This window comes from Musca domestica, unplaced genomic scaffold, assembly GCF_030504385.1.
Source record: "Musca domestica strain aabys unplaced genomic scaffold, Musca_domestica.polishedcontigs.V.1.1 2, whole genome shotgun sequence".
NCBI classification, from domain to species: Eukaryota; Metazoa; Arthropoda; class Insecta; order Diptera; family Muscidae; genus Musca; species Musca domestica.
Genome location: NW_026712249.1, coordinates 37,142,744 through 37,161,849, shown reverse-complemented (window position 1 = coordinate 37,161,849; position 19,106 = coordinate 37,142,744). Strand labels below are relative to the sequence as shown.

Here is a 19,106-nt window from a genome sequence, read left to right as displayed (position 1 = left end):
ATTCTTGATCAGGTTTAGCAACGCCTGTCTATGTGTCTGTCCCTTCGACCGTCTGTTGTAATCACGAGATCGAAAGCTACAATTTTGCAAACATGTGTATTTTGTTAGTAGGCAGCTTAAGTTCGTGAATGGACCATTTCGGTCAAGGTTTTGGTATAGCCCCAATATAACAGTCCCTCTAAATATTCGGTATATTGATGATATTAGTAACATTATATTGAATTTCGTATTGAAAGATTTTAATGGATATTTCAACCTATGACAAAAAATTACTTATGCAGGTCCATGCTTTCGCATATCCCCCGTCTAATGGTACCTCATAATATTCCGCCCTATTTTTATACCCTCCACCATAGTATGGAGGGTATATGAACTTTGTCATTCCGTTTGTAACTCCTCGAAATATTCATAATAGGCCCTACAGAGTATATATATTCTGGATCAGCGTAAAATTCTAAGACGATCTAGCTATGTCCGTCTGTCTATCTCTCTGTCCGTCTGTTGTAATCACGCTATCTTTCGAACGAATTGAGATAAAAGGCTAAAATTGCATACATGCATAGTTTCCCAGAATGCAGGTTAAGTTCGTAAATGGGCCATGTCGGTCCACGTTTTCGTATAGCCCCCTTATAACGGTACCTACCGATATTCAGTATTTTCATGATTTTAGCGGCATTATTCACCGGAATTGTTTTAAATTTCATATTTAAAGTTCGTAATGGTTACCAACAATTTTGTATGCAGGTCTACGTCTTCGTATAGCCTCCATATAACTGTGCTTCCCGATAGTCGGTATTTTCACGATTTCAGCAACATTATTCACCGGAATCGTTTCAAATGTCACATTGAAAGATCTTTATGGCTACTACAACTTATGGCAAAAAAAAAGATGTATGCAGGTCCACGTCTTCATGTAGTCCCCATATAACGGTTTTCATTTTATTGGTAGTTTTCGGATTTTTTTTTTTTTTTTTTTTTTTTTTGAAAAATTTCAAGTTCCTTCGAAATGGTGGAGGGTATTAAAATCTCGGCCCGGTATAATGTCTCTAATTATAGACCGGAATTGTTTCAAATTTCATATTTATAGTTTGTAATGGGTGCTACACCTTATGACAAAAATTTGCCTATGCAGGCCTGCCTTTACCCACCATAAGACGATACCTCCCGCGATTCCATATTTTGATGGTTTTAGCGACGTTATACACTGGAATTGTTTCGAATTTGAAGTTGGTAATGGATACTTCAAATAATAAAAGAAAATTGTATATGCAGGTCCACGTGTTCGTATACCCCACATAAAACGGTATCTCTCTATTTCGGTATTTCGATGATATTAGTGAAATTATTCAAAGGAATTGTTTTAAATTTCGTATTTGGAAGCCCTATTGGGTACTACAGCCTTTGATAAAAAATTGCGTATATGTGACCTCGTCTTAGTATTGCCCCCATATAACGACGGAATTTTCTTAACAGTTTGCAAATTTCTGCCAAACAGAGGAGGCTATTAAAGGTTCGGACCAAAATAGAAAACTCCATATTATCATATATTTTTTTTTGAAAATTGTAGCAAAAACCTTAAAAACACCGAAAATAGGAAAATACCTTGATATGGGGGTAATAACAATTAGTGGACCTGAATCGACAATCTTTCGCAAGTAGAGAACAGACCTTTAAAGAACACCAAAGTCAAGTTTTGTTGGAAAGTCAAGTTTTGTTGGTGGCGGAAACCTCAAAAGTACCGAAAATCGAGAGGTGCCGTTATATAGGGTCTATACCAATTAGTGGACATTAGCCGATCATTTTTCGTGAGGAGAGAACAGACCTCTCAAAAAACCTAAATGTCAGGTTTCGCTAATTTGGTTGGAAATTGTGACAGAAACCTTAAAAATACCGAAAGCGTGGACCAATGTAGCCGATTTGCATAAAATATAATCCTATGTGATAAATTTCAATGCTCTATTTAAATAATGTGACGGAAATTTTAAAACTTCGCATATTACAAAAAAAAAAGATAATTTCTAGAAAGGTTCCAGATATTAAAAATTGTTCTTTATTTTTTTTTTTTTTGTTTTATTTTTTCTTATATTTTTTTATTTCGATATATATTTTCTACAATATAAGTTATGTTATTACTATGCAGACGAACCTATTGTATCCATAACAAAAACGATTTCGTTTTAGTCTCTTTACCAAGTCATAAATCAATTTTTCTAATTTCCTGAAAATGTTTTCCATTACTCCTTCGAGTAATGGTTATAAACTGCCCTTTTAAGTTGTCACGCCTAAATATATGCATCTACTTGTGCACTTACAAGCGCCACCCATTCGCTGCACATTCTGCATACATATCTAAGAATATGATTTATGCTTTCCTTTTCTTCGAAATAATAATGAAATATGCTCGCAATGCTAATAGCTGTTGTCTGTTGTCCATTGTTAGGCACTGTGGCATATTGAGAAATGCATTGTCTACTTTTAGGCGGTTTCTTAAGCTGATTATATTAATTAATGTTTGCAAAATTTAAATTATTAATATTGTATGCAATTGTGCTTTGTGCCACACGACTAATTAATTTTTAGTGGTTTCGATTTGCGGCACCACAAGTGGCCAATTAAAATTTCGACTGCTCATAGGTTGGCATTAATAATAGAATTTAAGGTACATATAATTTGTAGAAGATTTAGGTTTGACGAAATTGATTCGCATGAGAAGAGAAATAATTGGAGGCAATATTTGCGTTATCTGCCATATGGAGATTTTGTGTAAAGGCAAAACGTCTTGTTAGGGAAATCGCATAGAAAATTTTACTAGATTTTTTTATACCCTTCACCATACTATGGAGGTTATATTAACTTTGTCATTCCGTTTGTATCTCCTCGAAATACTCATGTCAGACCCAACAAAGTATATATATTCTTGATCAGCGTAAAATTCTAAGTCGATTTAGCCATGCCCGTCTGTCTGTCTGTCTGTCCGCCTGCCTGTCTGTTATTGAGATAGAAAGCGAAAATTTTGCACACGTGTTTATTTTTCCAGTAGGCAGGTTAAGTTCGTAAACGGGCCATGTAGGTCAACGTTTTCATATAGCCCCCATAAAACGGAAGCTTCCGATATTCGGTATTTTGATGATTTTAGTGACATTATTAACCGGAATTGTTTTAAATTTGGTATTTGAAGTTCGAAATGGATACTACGGCCTATGACAGAAAATTGTCGGTACAGGTCCTGGTCTTCGTATAGCCCTATATAACGGTACCTCCCAAAATTTGGTATTTTGATGATTTTAGCGTCATTATTCTCCGGAATTGTTTCAAATTACGTATTTAGAGCTCGTAATGGGAACTACAGCGTGTGACAGAAAATTATCTACGCAGGTCCAGATCTTCGTATAGGCCCCATATATCAGTACCTCCCTATATTCGGTATTTTGACGAGTTTAGGTACAATACCTACCGAAATTTTTTGAGATGTCGTATTTGACGTTCGTAATGGATGCTATAGCCTGTGACAGAAAATTGTCTATGCAGGTCCAGGTCTTCGCACAGCTCCGATAGAACGGTACCTCCCTATAACCGATATTTTGATGATTGTAGCTAAAATCTTTAGTTTATTTCAAGTTTCGAATTTGAATATGGAAATGTCTTATGACAAACAATGCCTATGTAGGTCCACGTCGTATAGACCCCAATATAACGGCCATATTCGGTATTTTTAAAATTTTAACATAATTTTTTAAATATTTTATTTTTTGAAAATTTCCAAATTTATTCCAAATTCGGCCCGACCGAAGTTACTGCTTTTTAGCTTGTTAAATCTGCAAATTTGAGTTACCATTACTGACAGACTTATCATTTTCCCTCTATATATGTATTAAGATGATATGCTTATTATTACGCAATAAGTACCCATACTGACGTCGCGAGCTTCTGTAGTGGCCTACTGTCCGCAATCACAGTTTGTCCTTCCAACCTCTAGATTTATCCAAAAATTATAATATTACTTATTTGATTTTTAGATATTTAACAATTACTCAATTGCGCCAAAAACCTACAATACGTTACAAAAACTATTTACTCAATTAAAACCAAAAATAGACACTATGGACAAATCAAATTTAATATACAAAATAAAATGCAACGGGAACGAAAATGATAAATGTCAAAAATATTACATCGGGACAACAAAAAACAAATTAAAAACACGGTTATCCGGACACAAATCAGACATTAAAAACAGGTCATCAATCACAACACAGAAAACAGCACTTTCTACCCACTGTGCCACCGAACAACATCATCCAGAATTAGAGAGAGTGAGAGTGCTACAGTGCGAGAACAACTACCAAAAGCGACTTATGTTGGAAACTCTACACATAATGAATACTCCAACATCACAACGAATAAACTACAAAACAGACACAGAGAATCTAGCAAACAGTTACAGACATCTGATTAGAAAAATAAACAAAGATATACAATAAGAAGGGAATGCTGCAGTGACAAAACAGATGGCAGCAACACAAGGTCGGCGTCGAAGCTCAGCGATATTTTGTAAAATTTTGTTATATGTTTAAACAGTATTGTTCCTGATGATGTCTTCCGTTGGAGGACGAAATATCGAAAATAATAAATAATTAAACAACAACAAAGACCTCGAGCTCATTTTTTATTAAATTTGAATTTGTAAAAAAATTATAATATTACCATAACATTTTCGTTGTTGTTGCCACAAAATTTAAACTTACAGCAAAATATTATGTTTTCGCTCTTGTTGTTGTTTTCTGTTTTCCAATGGCATTATCAACATTAACGTGACTTTCATTAAAATAATTACGTGCACAAACAAAACGATGCATGCACTCATGATGTAAATTCGAACTTTTAATACATGTTAACATGTAATTAAGGTATCCGAACGAAATCTGATTATCGTTATGTAAATGAATTATCAGTTTAATAAAATTTAACAATTTTTAATTATTAACGAAAGCATTTTGCTAAAAAGCTTTTCAATTTTTTTTTTATTTTTTAAATTGAATCTTCATGAAATATGTCACAGTAATGACATGTGAAAATTTGCACAACTTTTTATATATGCTGCAATATGTGTAAATTATTGCAGATATTTGAAAGGATATTGACATTCAATTTGTAAAACAAATTAAATGGAAAACAAAAAATCCATATATGGAGTCTATATATTTTGAGAATATTCTAAAATTTTGTAAAATGTACGGATCTTATCATATTCTTAAGTAGTGCCGATTTTTTATTTATTTATTTATTTATTTTTTTTTTTTTTTTTGAGACAAATTGGTGAGAAAATTAAAAAAAAAATCTGAGCCAAATCGATTGGGAAATATGACCAAGATACTTAAAGTATCTGAAGTCACAGGGTATCTTAATATAAGAATGCGATACCAGAACTTAGACCTAAAGGTTGATATTTTATTAACTACTAGCAAGTGTCCATACTTCGTCAGCGTAAGGCTTTAAGGTCGGCCTTTCGCTGACGAAGTATGGGCACTTGCATTGTATTGTAAATTCGTTCCAACAGTTTATTTTAGACCTTTTTAGAACTCAAAATTAACAAATCAGTAAAGTGAAGTCTACCGAGGAGGATATTAATGGAACCATGGCACATCTAATTTTTCTGTCCACAACTAGATCAACGTCTCCATATGAAAACGCTAGAAACCAACAGTGACCTCAATATCAAATTTCAGAATATCAGCTCTATATATTTGTTCAATACCAAGTGTAGTAACATTTAGTACGCATATCCAAAACAGTCTACATCTTTTCATCCTTGATAACCACAGTGATCCAAAATTAATACTATTTAGTACTTTTCGAACAATTATACAGGGTGAGATGAAAAAAACGGCAACCAACTTCAGACTGCTATCATTTCTAAGTCACTCGTCCGACAGCTGTTAAAATTATTCCAGTGACAGCTCATTATATTGTTTACAAGCGTACAAAAGCATTTTAGTGAGAATTTTCCAGAAAAAAAATTATTCGTGATGGAGTTCAAGCTTGATAGTGTGATTTCTTTAAATTTGGCTGGAGAACCACAAGTGGCTATCGTAGAGCGCTCCAGCATTTAAATGTGAATAAATCTTTTGTGTCTCGTACCATCTGTCTCGTTACCTTGATACTGTCGTCGTAGCCCGACGTCAACCAAGTGGACGGAAGAAAACAGCAACATCAATAAGTATTTTGTGTTTTGTACCATCGCTCGTTACCGTGATACAGGTAGCGTTGACCGACGTCAAGGAAGTAGACAGATGAAAAGAGCAACATCAGTAGAAATGGTTCGAAATGTAAAGAAGCTACTTGATCTCGATACCCCCGTCGCAGTGGCCGAAAAATGGCTCGTGAGCTGAACATATCGCAATATTCTATTCGGCAAATATTGAAAAATGAGGTCGGGGTAAAGCCATTGAAATTCCAAAAAGTGCAATAACTTACACCGCAACAGATAGAAAATAGACTCAAAAGAGCTAAATAGTTGCTTCGCTTGGCCAAAAGTGGTGAAGTGCCGAATTTGATTTTCTCCGATAAGAAAACATTCGTTGTCAGCAGGACTCAGCACCATCGCACTCAGCACGCGCCACCCAAGAATGGTTACAAAATGAGGTTTCTCCAAAATCTCCGGATACCAATCCGTTGGTCTATTGTGTCTGTAGTATTTTGGAAATCAAGGTTGGCACTAAAAAATATCAAAGGGTCGATCACCTCAAGCAAACGCTACGCCGCGAATGGGCCAAAATACCGCAGAGCAATATTCGGGTGTGACGGTTACGGATCCAAGGAATAAGAATTTGCAAAGTTGGTCCAAAATCGGATTATTCTTTCTCTTTCTGTGCAGAAAATATATTTTTTGAAATTTTCGACCCTTTGTAGGGAGTTGAAGCTTATGTCAGTTTCAGGTCAGTTACGAATTGGCCAACTGTTTCGGAATATCAACCATAAGGGGTCAACAGTTTGAATAATCATAACTCAAGGCTGGAGGTATAGATCTGTCGGCAAAACTGACTGATAATATTTTACTTGTTTTTTTTTTTTTTTTTTTTTTTTTATTTCCGCCAGAAGGGGTGGAACGGTATTGCCCATCTCCGAACGTGATCTAAGTTAGAATCAAATCGGATACTTCTTTCGAGAGTTGTCGTGAGCAACAGCTAGATCGACTACAAATGTCCTAAAATAGATTTGGTCCAAAGCGACCTAGGGTCTAAAACAGTTATATCGATCAGGCACGTTTTGACCGTGTCAAATGTTAGGTTCTGGCCATACATAGTTATTATAAGTTTGAAATGTCCAAAATCAAACAAAACATCAAGAAAAACAACCATATTGAATGAATAAATAATCCAAATTTTCAAAATATTGGAATTCTGAACATTCATATTTCAATTTATGTTTTTCCATGGAGAACCTAAAGGAGCATACAAGAAGTTTCAAATTTTGACAAAAATCTTTTTAAACATTTTAATATAATACCGAAATTGCTTTTCGTATCGGAAATAAGTTGACTAATATTCAAATCTTCATCTTGAATTTTTACAAGTCGAACACAAAACGTCTTGAAAACTTTGTTAAATTTTTATTGGGATCTCAACTAAATTGGGCCTGAGAAATTAATAACTTTTTAGACTTAATAACTTTTGTATAAATATAAAAATTTGAAATTAATATAATAAAGTAATATATACGAACATACACACACTAACCGCAACTAACAATGTTCCACTTCAATAATAACCCCAACTAAACTTAACTTATATACAAAAAAAAATTAATTTATGTTTTTGATTTTCTTCCAGGCTATGGTATTACCGCCATTGGCTAAATGGCCTTATGAGAATGGTTTTACATTTACCACATGGTTTCGTTTGGATCCCATTAATTCTGTGAATATTGAACGCGAGAAACCCTACCTCTACTGGTAAGTGCAAAGGAAATTTCCACACACACAGAAATCTACCCAATACACCACAATCTAAGAAAAATCGCATCTTTCCCCTGCCCCTCCCTTTTAACAACTAACCAATCTTTGTCTTACACATTTTTTCCGATTTTAATATTCATTAATTTTTTCCTTCTTCAGCTACGCCTTTTGTAGTACTCAATATTTTGTGTTTTACTTTTCTAATTATTGGTTTCAATTTGTACTTTTTCCACCCCGGTTGTTTCATCAACAACGCCACCACCGCTCCCCAAACTCCCCTTCCCCCCTGTAGCATATAATTTTCATTTCGTTTTAATTAAATCATTCATCTTCACACTTTACTTCACATTTTGGTTTATGGGCGGGCTACCCACCCACACACAAAGACCGCTCTCAGTCAGGCTTTAGCCCCTCTTTGATTTTGTAGCTTCCACAATGGTGGACACCCACCCCTCTCCCACACTCTACCTTCCCTTTTTATTGTTTAATTTCTTGTACATTGATTTTTATTCGATTCATTCATTTTGTGTTTTCATTCCTTTCTTTGCAGTTTTAAAACATCAAAAGGTGTTGGTTATACCGCCCATTTTGTTGGTAATTGCCTTGTACTGACTTCGATGAAAGTTAAAGGCAAAGGATTTCAACATTGTGTAAAATATGAATTCCAGCCCAGAAAGGTATGTATCGATCGGGAAAAACGAAAGAAATGTGTAAAAAAAATATGTAAAGTGTGTTATTGTAATTTCAACACTTTTGTTTTTCGGTTTGGGCAATTATCAAATATTTGTTGTGTTTTACATGAGTACATGAGTGCACACAAACTGTGGACAGTGGTTACAACAAAAAATCGCGCAAACGCGGAAAACTTTAAAAAAATAAAACCTAGTTTCGTTATATTTAGAAAACAAAATAAAATTCAAAATTGTATTCAAAACTTGATGCTTTATAGGTCCTTGAAAAAATATTAAATATTTAAAAAATATTTTTCAAGTATTGTGGGTCCTTAAAAAATATTCTAAAAAAAATCACAAGTTTTGAATCTGTTTTATTCCTCGTTTTTAAACCTTATTGGACGTTTGATAGCTGAATATGGATCCTTACAAATATTCTATTTTTCAAATAGGTCCGTGAAAAATATTAAATATTTAAAAAATATTTTTCAAGTATTGTGGGTCCTTAAAAATATTCTTAAAAAAAGTTTTGAATCTTTTTTAATCCTCGTTTTGAGACCTTATTTTATAGCTAAATATAGATCCTTAAAAATGTTTTTTAAAAAACCCCAAGTGTTGTAGCTCTGGTACTTGTTATAAAATTATGTCCCTATGTCCTTGAAAAAAACATTTTTCAAAATATATATTTCATCTCTATTTGTCCTTGAATCTTCTTAATCCTTATTTTCAGGCCTTATTGAACGTTTCATTGTTAAAACAAAATCCAATATTATATTCAAAATCTGGTGCTCTGTAGGTCCTTGAAACAAATATTTTTTTTAGTATTGGGCTCCTTAAAAATATTCTTTAAATAACCCCAAGTTTTGTAGCTCTTGTCCTTGTTATAAAATCATATCGTGTGACTCCCTATGTCCTTGAGAAAAAAATGTTCAAAATATATTTTTGATATCTATTTGTCTTGGATTTTGTTATAATCCTCGTTCTGAATCAATTTTGGACGTTTTATGGCTACAAATAATTCGAATTTGTATTAAAAATTTGTTTCTCTGTAGATCCTTGTAAATAAATTTAGGTATTGGAGGGTACTTAAAAATATTCTTTAAAAAAAAAACACATTTTGTAGCTTTGGTCCTTGTTAAAAAATCATATCGTGCGACTCCCTATATCCTTGAGAGGGAATTTTTCAAAATATATGTAATCTCTATTTATTTTTTACTATTTTTTTAATCCCGGCTTTGAGGTTTTAATGGACGTTTTATGGATAAAAAAATTCAAAATTGTATTCAAAATTAGGATTTGAATATTGAATTTGAATACATATACATGATTATACCTAAGCATGTTTGTGGTCTTATTCCAAATGTTTTAAATTGCCCGTTGTTTGTCTACTCCACCTTCGTTGTTTGAATTGTCTTCCTTGATCACAGTCCTCTCTAGTTCCCCCTCTCTTTCGCCATCTTTGGTGCCCTAACATCAACTGAATCCCCTTCAAAATATTGTCATGGGACTTTTTATTAGCCTTCGCCACCTCACCTCATTAATTGCCATTACCTCCTCGTTTGGAATAAGCTAATTGCAGAGCATATTAATTTTTATTCGATGGCTTATTAATGCCTGAAAGAATCTTCACCGATGACAGCGGAAATTTGTTTTTATTTAATTTTCATTTTCAAACAATTGCTAATTATAGCCATAAATGGTGGTAGCCATGCATATTAATTAGAGATTTTGTATTGACAAGTGGAAAGTTTTGAGTTCCTCAAGGGAATCAACAATTTTCAATTAGAAACCTTTGAAAGGCAATTCAAACATTGTTTCGCAATTTTAATAAAAATATCTTTGAGCACGTTTGTCCTTTGGGAAGCAATTGAAAAATATAAAATATTTAAAATTTTATTTTATTGGATTTAAAAAAAAAATATTATTATATTCTTGATGTTAAACAAAGCTCATAAAAATCCAAATTTTGGTTCTTGAAAATTTTTATAATCACCACTTTTTCCAGTTATGTTGGTCTTTGAAAAATATTGTTAAAAAATAAAAACATCACGTTTTGATGCTATGTTGGCCCCTAAAAAATATTTGAAAAAAAAAAACTCCTCTATGTTGATCTTAAAAAAATTCACGAGTGGTCCTTTCAAGATATTCCTAAAAAATAATTTTAAAGTTCACAAATTTGTCGTAAAAAATATTCTTCGAAATCCGCCATTTATCCTGGTAAACATGATCTTGAAATGTACAATCCAAAAATCAGCCATTCACCCAAAATAATATTTTTTCAACAATTTTCAATTGACCCGTGAAAGAATATTTTTAAAAATTATGAATTACCAGTGCAAAAATATTTTCACATACATATTCATAAAAATCCAACATATTTTTTTCAAACATTCAAATATTTTTTTTTAAATCTATGATTGATCCTTTAAAAACGTTCTTACAATTCCTTGAAGAAATATTTTTAAAAATCCACGACTTGTACTTTAAAAATATTTCTAAATTTGGTCCTTAGAAAAAATTCTGTTACCCCTTGTAAACAAATTCCTTTAAAAAACTACGATCTATCCTTATAAAAATTATTTTTAATAATCCAGGTTTGGCCCATAAAATGATAAAAATCCTCATTGCTTATTGCATCAAGAATCCTCCAGACTTTTTTTGGTCCTTAGAAAATTCCATGTTTCTTTTGGTCCTTAGAAAAATCCACGTTCCAATAGGCCCTTAGAAAAATCTACGTCTCTAAAGATCATTAGAAAATTCTACGTCTCAATTACGTTGCAATTGGTCCTTAAAAACCCCACGAATTTAAAAAAATCTACATCTCAATGGGTCCTTAAAAAATCCATTTGCAATAGGTCCTTAGAAAAATCTACATCTCAATAGGTGCTTTAAAACGTTTCTATAGGTCCTTAGGAAAATCTACGTTTTTATAGGTCAATAGAAAAATTTACGTTTTTATGTGTCCTTAGAAAATTTGACGTTTCTGTAGGTCCTTGGAGGAATCCAAACTTCTATAGCTACCTACAAAAATCCAGGATTCTATAGGTTTTTAGAAAAGTTTTAGAAAATCCACGTTCCTATAGGTCCTTGAAAAAAAAAATACTCTTTAAAAAATCCACGTTCATATACGTCCCTGAAAACATATTCTTTAAAAATCCAAGTTCGTACAGGTAGTTGAAAAAAATATTCTTTATTCCTTAAAAATCCACGTTTCTGTGGGTAATTAAAAAAATATTCTTCAAAAATTCCACGTTTATTGATCCTTTAAAACATATATTTTTTAAAAAATCCACGTTTTCAATGGTCTTGTAAAAATATATATTTTTAAAAATCCACTGTTTTGGTCATTTGAAAAATATTCTTTAAAAGTCAGTGTTTCAATAGCTCCTTAAAACAAATATTTTTTTAAAAATCTACTCTCCTTTTGGTCTTTAAAAAATATTCTTTAAAAGTCAATGTTTCAATAGCTCCTTAAAAAAATGTATTTTTAAAAATCCACCTTTCTTTTGGTCCTTTAAAAAATATTTTTTTTAAAAAATCTACTTTTCTATTGGTCTTTGGAAAAATACTCTTTAAAAATCTACTTTTCTATTGGTCCTTGGAAAAATATTTTTTAAAAATCCACCTTTCTTTTGGTCCTTTAAAAAATATTTTTTTTTAAAAAATCTACTTTTCTATTGGTCTTTGGAAAAATACTCTTTAAAAATCTACTTTTCCATTGGTCCTTGGAAAAATATTTTTTAAAAATCCACGTTTCTTTTGGTTCTTGAACAAATATTCTTAAAAAATCCACATTTCTTTCTGGTCCTTGAATAAATAAAAATTAAATTAATATATTTTTTACTTTCTTTTCAGTGGTATATGATTGCCATCGTGTATATTTACAATCGCTGGACAAAAAGCGAAATAAAGTGCCTCGTAAATGGACAATTAGCGTCCAGTACCGAAATGGCGTGGTTTGTTTCAACAAACGATGTGAGTATATTTTCAACAACAAATTTTATATCCTGGATTATATGGGCCCTAAATTCGAATCATTATTTCATTACAGCCATTTGACAAATGCTATATCGGAGCAACACCCGAATTAGATGAAGAACGTGTCTTTTGTGGCCAAATGTCGGCTATATACCTCTTTAGCGAAGCCCTGACCACCCAGCAAATATGTGCAATGCATCGCTTGGGGCCCGGTTATAAGGTAGGACATAATTTCAACATAGCTTCAGATTTGAAAATTTATTTTGTGCTTTATAAAAATTTCATTTATTTTTTATTTTTCTGTAAAAAAGAACAAACACTTTATTCCAATTCTCACCAAACAAATCAATCAAATTACCAGCAAAACTTTGTAATTAAAAAAACCTCTTTTGTTTTCTCTCTGTTTTTTGCACTTTTTTCTCTTTCTCTTTCTTTCTATATATGTCCAACAATATCATCAATAACAACAACAACAAACAACTACAACAACTTTTAAATATTCACCGCACAAACAATGCTGCAAAAAACAAAAAATAAAATCAAAAATATTTGAACACCGCCAAAAACCAATCAACAAATAAAAATGCGTTCTATATATTTGTGTGTGTGTGTTGCGTTTTTTCTCCATCCATATATGTGTGTGTATACATGTGCCGTTTTTGTCCTGCTCTTATTTATTTTTGCGCCACTACCAAAAATGCTAACAAAATTAACCAAAAACACCACAATCTAATGTTGGAACGCCGACGATGACAACGACCATTGCACTGCCGCCCCGCCGAAACCAAATCACTTTAAATCAAACCGAACAAAATTAAAACTAAAAATCGAAATCTGCCAACAGTCACAATTTCGTTTCGACAATGAGTGCTATTTGAACCTGCCGGACAATCATAAAAGGGTGAGTCAACAACAACATCAACGTCAAGTTCCCACACAACACACTGCAGCCGTTTTGTTAGCCGAACAGGAAGCTCAGGCCATCGATTGGTCTGATGAGAAATTAGACTTGCAGGCAGCATTTGCCAAAATACGTGCCGTGTTGGCGGCACGCAATGCCAATGCAAATGCTGTCCTACAGGCATTGACGGGTGGTGGAACAAGTGGTAGTGCGGCGGGCAATACGGATACACTGTCGACCGAGGCCAATGCGGCCGTCGCCGCAAACAATGCCACCGCATCGGACACCATCATCGGTGGTAGTGATGGTAGCAAAATCACCGACTCCTTGAGTCACATGCCCATTGGTTCAGCTTCGACTTCTTCAATTGGTATTTATTATGATTTGCAAATTTTTTGTTTGTTTTTTATGATTTTAATTATTTTATTTTATTTTCTTTCCTTTCTTTTTGTTTTCTTTGCCTTGTATTTTGTTTTTATGTGTTTTAGATCGTCTAAGACGCATGTCTTCTTCGTCTATGTCCGGTTCGGAATATATGCGAGCTTTTGGTGGTGATACGGAAGAAATCAATCAATTGAAAGCTGTAAGATTTTTTTTTATTATTTATTATTTTCAATTTTAATTATTTTTTATTTTTAAAACTTATTTTTGTTTCGCTTGATATAAGCTTGATTTATTTTATTATTATTTTAAATATTCTTAAATTTGGGAAAACTGTTGGAATTCACCAGCGGCAAAGGCTTAAATTTTTAGATATTATTTTTGGAGTTACATAACGTTCTTATCTACAAAATCTTCTTTTCCTAACCAATATTCATATCTCATTAGTGTATTTGCCTATATAAACGTGACACATATTGAAATCAGAACCGCTATTACGTATAAGTGCTGACAACAAGTATACGCACCAGTTTACCTTGCTTTATTATGTTTTGGAATTATTGCCTATCCTTTTACGTTTTATAAGAACGCAAGACGGAAACATAACATTGTGTGACGCAAAAAATAATTACAAGGAACACACGTGTACGAAACAAGGTTTTGATAGTTGATATCGGGAGGCGCCGACGTAGTCAGGGTGAGGGGCCTAGGTGCTATTTCTTTTTTTTATATTTTCAGAGCATTTTGCTTGAAAATCCAAATTTTTGTTGTTGGGCCACACACCCCTTAAATGGTTTTGAAAGATATTTCTGGCTACATCGGTGTCAAGAGGTAATCAAAATAGGTGAAAGTTCCGAAAATCGGCAAAAAAACATGCTATAGTCTATTTGAGTTTATGAAAAAAAAAAAAAAATTGTATAAAACACCAAATTGGAGAGATGACGTAGAAGATAAAAATATTTTTTGTCAAACCTAATTTTGGGTCAATTCAAAGACATTAAATGTAAATTCACATTTGAAATTCTTCCAGAAATGAAATTTCCTTGAAATGTTAGAAAATTTTAAGGCTTCCGTAAAAATTCCGATTTCTTATAGGGAAAGACGTTTTAGACGTTCTCGCTCTCTCTCTCCCTCTCTCTCTCACCTATTCATAGCATAGACAAATGAAGATATAGACAACGAAAAGTTAGTTTTGTCTTTTTATACCCTACACCACAAGGTGGTCAGGGTATTATGTCTTTGTGCATTTGTTTGTAACATAAATCTGAGTTCATTTATGAAAGTCAGTCCGTCCGTCCGTCTGTCCTTGTATTCTTGCGAACAAAATGCAGGTCGCATTTATTATCCGATTGAGATGAAATTTTCCAAACAACATTTGTTTGGCTCAAGGATAAACCCTATTGAAATTGGAGATAATCGGTAAAAATTTAGATATAGCTTCCATATATATCTTCGTCCGATTTGCCTTTTATTGTGCACCAAACGTGTAATATCAGCCCATACAACCAACATACAACCAAATTAGGCCTGCAAATAAATATGCCAAATTTGATCGAAATCGGTTAAGATATAGCTATAGCTCCCATATATATTGTTCATCCGATTTGTTGTATTTGTTACCCACAGCCGTAATATGCACTCCGTAACAACGATATTCAGGGAAATATATCAAATACAGCTCAGAAATATCTTTGCTAAATTTTATCGAGATCGATTCAGATTTGGATATAGCTCCCATATATATCTTTATCTGATTTCAAATTAATTTTGCACCAAATGGGCAATACAAGTCCGAATTTAAAAGATACATATGCTTCGGCATATTTATTCCTTTGAATTTTAAATTATAATTATTATCATAGGGTGTATGATTGAATTCTCCCATAAAAACGTTTAATTGTTATGTAAAGCTCAACTAAATTAGCAAGGTGGTGTAGGGTATCATAAAATCGGCCCCGCCCGACTTTAGGACTTTCTTTGCTGGTTATACAGATGGCTCTCATCATGTTTTGCATAATCAACATGCTGATTTACGCGTTCAACCCACACGACTTCGACAACACATTTTATCGTTTTTCCAGAATTTTATTATTTTGTTTGTTCCGGAATTTTTCGATATCATCACGTAGTTTTCTCTTATCTTTTATTATGGAAATATCTTTGTGGTCAGGGTATTATGTCTTTGTGCATTTGTTTGTAACATAAATCTGAGTTCATTTATGAAAGTCAGTCCGTCCGTCCGTCTGTCCTTGTATTCTTGCGAACAAAATGCAGGTCGCATTTATTATCCGATTGAGATGAAATTTTCCAAACAACATTTGTTTGGGTCAAGGATAAACCCTATTGAAATTGGAGATAATCGGTAAAAATTTAGATATAGCTTCCATATATATCTTCGTCCGATTTGCCTTTTATTGTGCACCAAACGTGTAATATCAGCCCATACAACCAACATACAACCAAATTAGGCCTGCAAATAAATATGCCAAATTTGATCGAAATCGGTTAAGATATAGCTATAGCTCCCATATATATTGTTCATCCGATTTGTTGTATTTGTTACCCACAGCCGTAATATGCACTCCGTAACAACGATATTCAGGGAAATATATCAAATACAGCTCAGAAATATCTTTGCTAAATTTTATCGAGATCGATTCAGATTTGGATATAGCTCCCATATATATCTTTATCTGATTTCAAATTAATTTTGCACCAAATGGGCAATACAAGTCCGAATTTAAAAGATACATATGCTTCGGCATATTTATTCCTTTGAATTTTAAATTATAATTATTATCATAGGGTGTATGATTGAATTCTCCCATAAAAACGTTTAATTGTTATGTAAAGCTCAACTAAATTAGCAAGGTGGTGTAGGGTATCATAAAATCGGCCCCGCCCGACTTTAGGACTTTCTTTGCTGGTTATACAGATGGCTCTCATCATGTTTTGCATAATCAACATGCTGATTTACGCGTTCAACCCACACGACTTCGACAACACATTTTATCGTTTTTCCAGAATTTTATTATTTTGTTTGTTCCGGAATTTTTCGATATCATCACGTAGTTTTCTCTTATCTTTTATTATGGAACTAAATGACAAATATCCTACAGTTATCCTACTTAAATTTTTTTAATAACCATGCTTGGTATTCAAAATGGGTATATTTATCAATTTTTCGGCCCCAATTAAAACAAATATATATTACACGCTTTTGCTGACAGGTGTATACCCTCAGCCTATGTCCATTTTTTTAAAATTTATTTTAACTTGCGTTATGATAATTCAAAATGTTGACTGTTTATGTTGGGGTGGGTCAATATTTTCCATTTCGAATGGACTCTGTCGACTATTATTTGTAACATGGAGAAGGAACCAGATATTAGATACATCCCAGAAATACCTCTGCCAAATGTTATCAAATTTCGTTCAGATTTAGATATAACTCCTATATCTATTTTGAACCGATTTTGAGTTAGTTGTGCACCAAATGGCTAATATAAATCCAAATGACCTGAATTTAGGCACATCCGACCGCATTCAGTCTATAAGCAAGTACATCAGATATCACTATAGCTTCCATATATATGGTACATTAAATTTGGTATTTAAGTCCCTCACATTTGTTATATGGACTCGTCAACAATGATATTTGGTACCAGAGATATCTGGCACAACTATTTCAAAAAATTGGAAATTTTCTTTAGATTTGGCCTCCCATAAAACGTCACCCTTGACTTTCAGCATTTCGAAATTATGTTCCCCAAGAAAAGTTCTTACTAATTTTCCTATCGAACTGGTTGCGGGTGCGGACTACTATACATTTTCGATTTTCATTAATTTAATTTTCGATTTTCCTCATTGAGGGTCTTCTAAAAAACTTAAAGATTCCATAAAAAATTAATAGAGGCCAGTATTATAGCAATTTTCATAAGATTTTGACCTTAGCTGCGGTAAAGTTAAATCTAAATTGAGGGAATAGAAGGGAAGAAGCAGAAGATATTCTATAAAACCCCTTCTTGCGGGATGGATAAATAAATAAATGAAATCTTAGCAATTCTCAATACAGTCTAACTTGTCAATAATTCCACATATTTTTTTTCGACTTGAGGCTTTAGAAAATGTGTAGTATTCAGTATCGACGGACCATTCTTGGTTCAGTGATATGTAACCAACTTTCTCAGGGGTGCTCGCCACAGTGACACCAAAAACCAAAAGCTTTCAATATAAGTTAAATGAAAACTTCAGTTGCATAAAATTTACTTTTCGTTACTTTCTTTAATTAATTTATTTTCATATCTTTATTTTCCGATTCTTTAATTCTTCAACAGAATATCTCTTTAGGCTCCAACAAATACAGTCTTGTCTCCGTCTCTTTTTTTTGGCAGTCCTTGTCTTGATTTTATCTATTTTATAACTTTGTTTTAAGTCTTAATTTATTGTTTTCTCGTTCCTTCGTTTGTTCTTTTAATTTCTCCGTTTTGTCATTGGTAAAGCACAATAAATGTTTTCATTAGGCTTCGTTGTTGTTTTTTTCTTTTTTTGTTTTCGTACTTTGTTTTTGGCTTATCCTTGGCTTTAGTTTTGATGGAGTAATGTTTTTGTGTTGCCAGTTTTTATTATTGGAATCTTAAACTATTTTATCGCTTTGGGTCATACTCGAGCAGAGTGGCCATGGACCAGCCGTACGCTACCTACCAGCAGTATCAACGCCACCACCACCATTACCAATGCCACCAATACCAATGCTATCCACATTTCAAATGGCAATCAAGCCTACCATACACTAACACACACTACACCATGAACCACAGCCAAGCAACGATGAGACTACCCAACCGCCCAGCTTCCACTTCCACCAAAGCCAATAATACTGCTAGGGTAGAATCAAAATACAATGACTTTGAATAGCAAAAAAAAAAAAAAAAGTGTTGGTAGTAAACTTTATTTTATGGCCTCCACTTCACTTGATAAAATCACTTTTAATTTAAATGCAAATTTGTTTAATTTTCAAAAGTTTTCCGGTTTTTTATTTTTTTTTTATTTTATGATGTGAGTTGCTTTTTCCAACGCTGTACCGTTGCTTCATTGTAAATTCCCCATTATCCTTAGAGACCATTGATTGCCACTGTTGCTCTCTTTGGGTTAGCGCTGGGGATTTTATCGAGTTTTGTGTTCGCATTTCTATTTTATTTTTCAATTTTATAGTTTTTTC

At 33.1% G+C, this 19,106-nt stretch overlaps 1 protein-coding gene across 10 annotated transcripts in view; it reads left to right on the top strand.

The window, feature by feature from the left end:
* The window catches only part of LOC101897857 (neurobeachin), a 236,395-nt gene that overhangs the window by 112,249 nt on the left and 105,040 nt on the right, over positions 1-19,106 (top strand). For 6 of the 10 annotated variants that reach the window (XM_059122136.1, XM_059122129.1, XM_059122130.1 and 3 more), the window contains exons 5-10: positions 7,830-7,951; positions 8,505-8,631; positions 12,481-12,600; positions 12,677-12,823; positions 13,448-13,874; positions 13,993-14,087. In XM_059122136.1, the coding sequence (XP_058978119.1) occupies positions 7,830-7,951; positions 8,505-8,631; positions 12,481-12,600; positions 12,677-12,823; positions 13,448-13,874; positions 13,993-14,087 (1,038 nt within the window). The remainder of the gene's footprint in view (positions 1-7,829; positions 7,952-8,504; positions 8,632-12,480; positions 12,601-12,676; positions 12,824-13,447; positions 13,875-13,992; positions 14,088-19,106) is intronic. The other 4 variants (XM_059122131.1, XM_059122138.1, XM_059122132.1 and 1 more) reach the window with 1 other exon arrangement.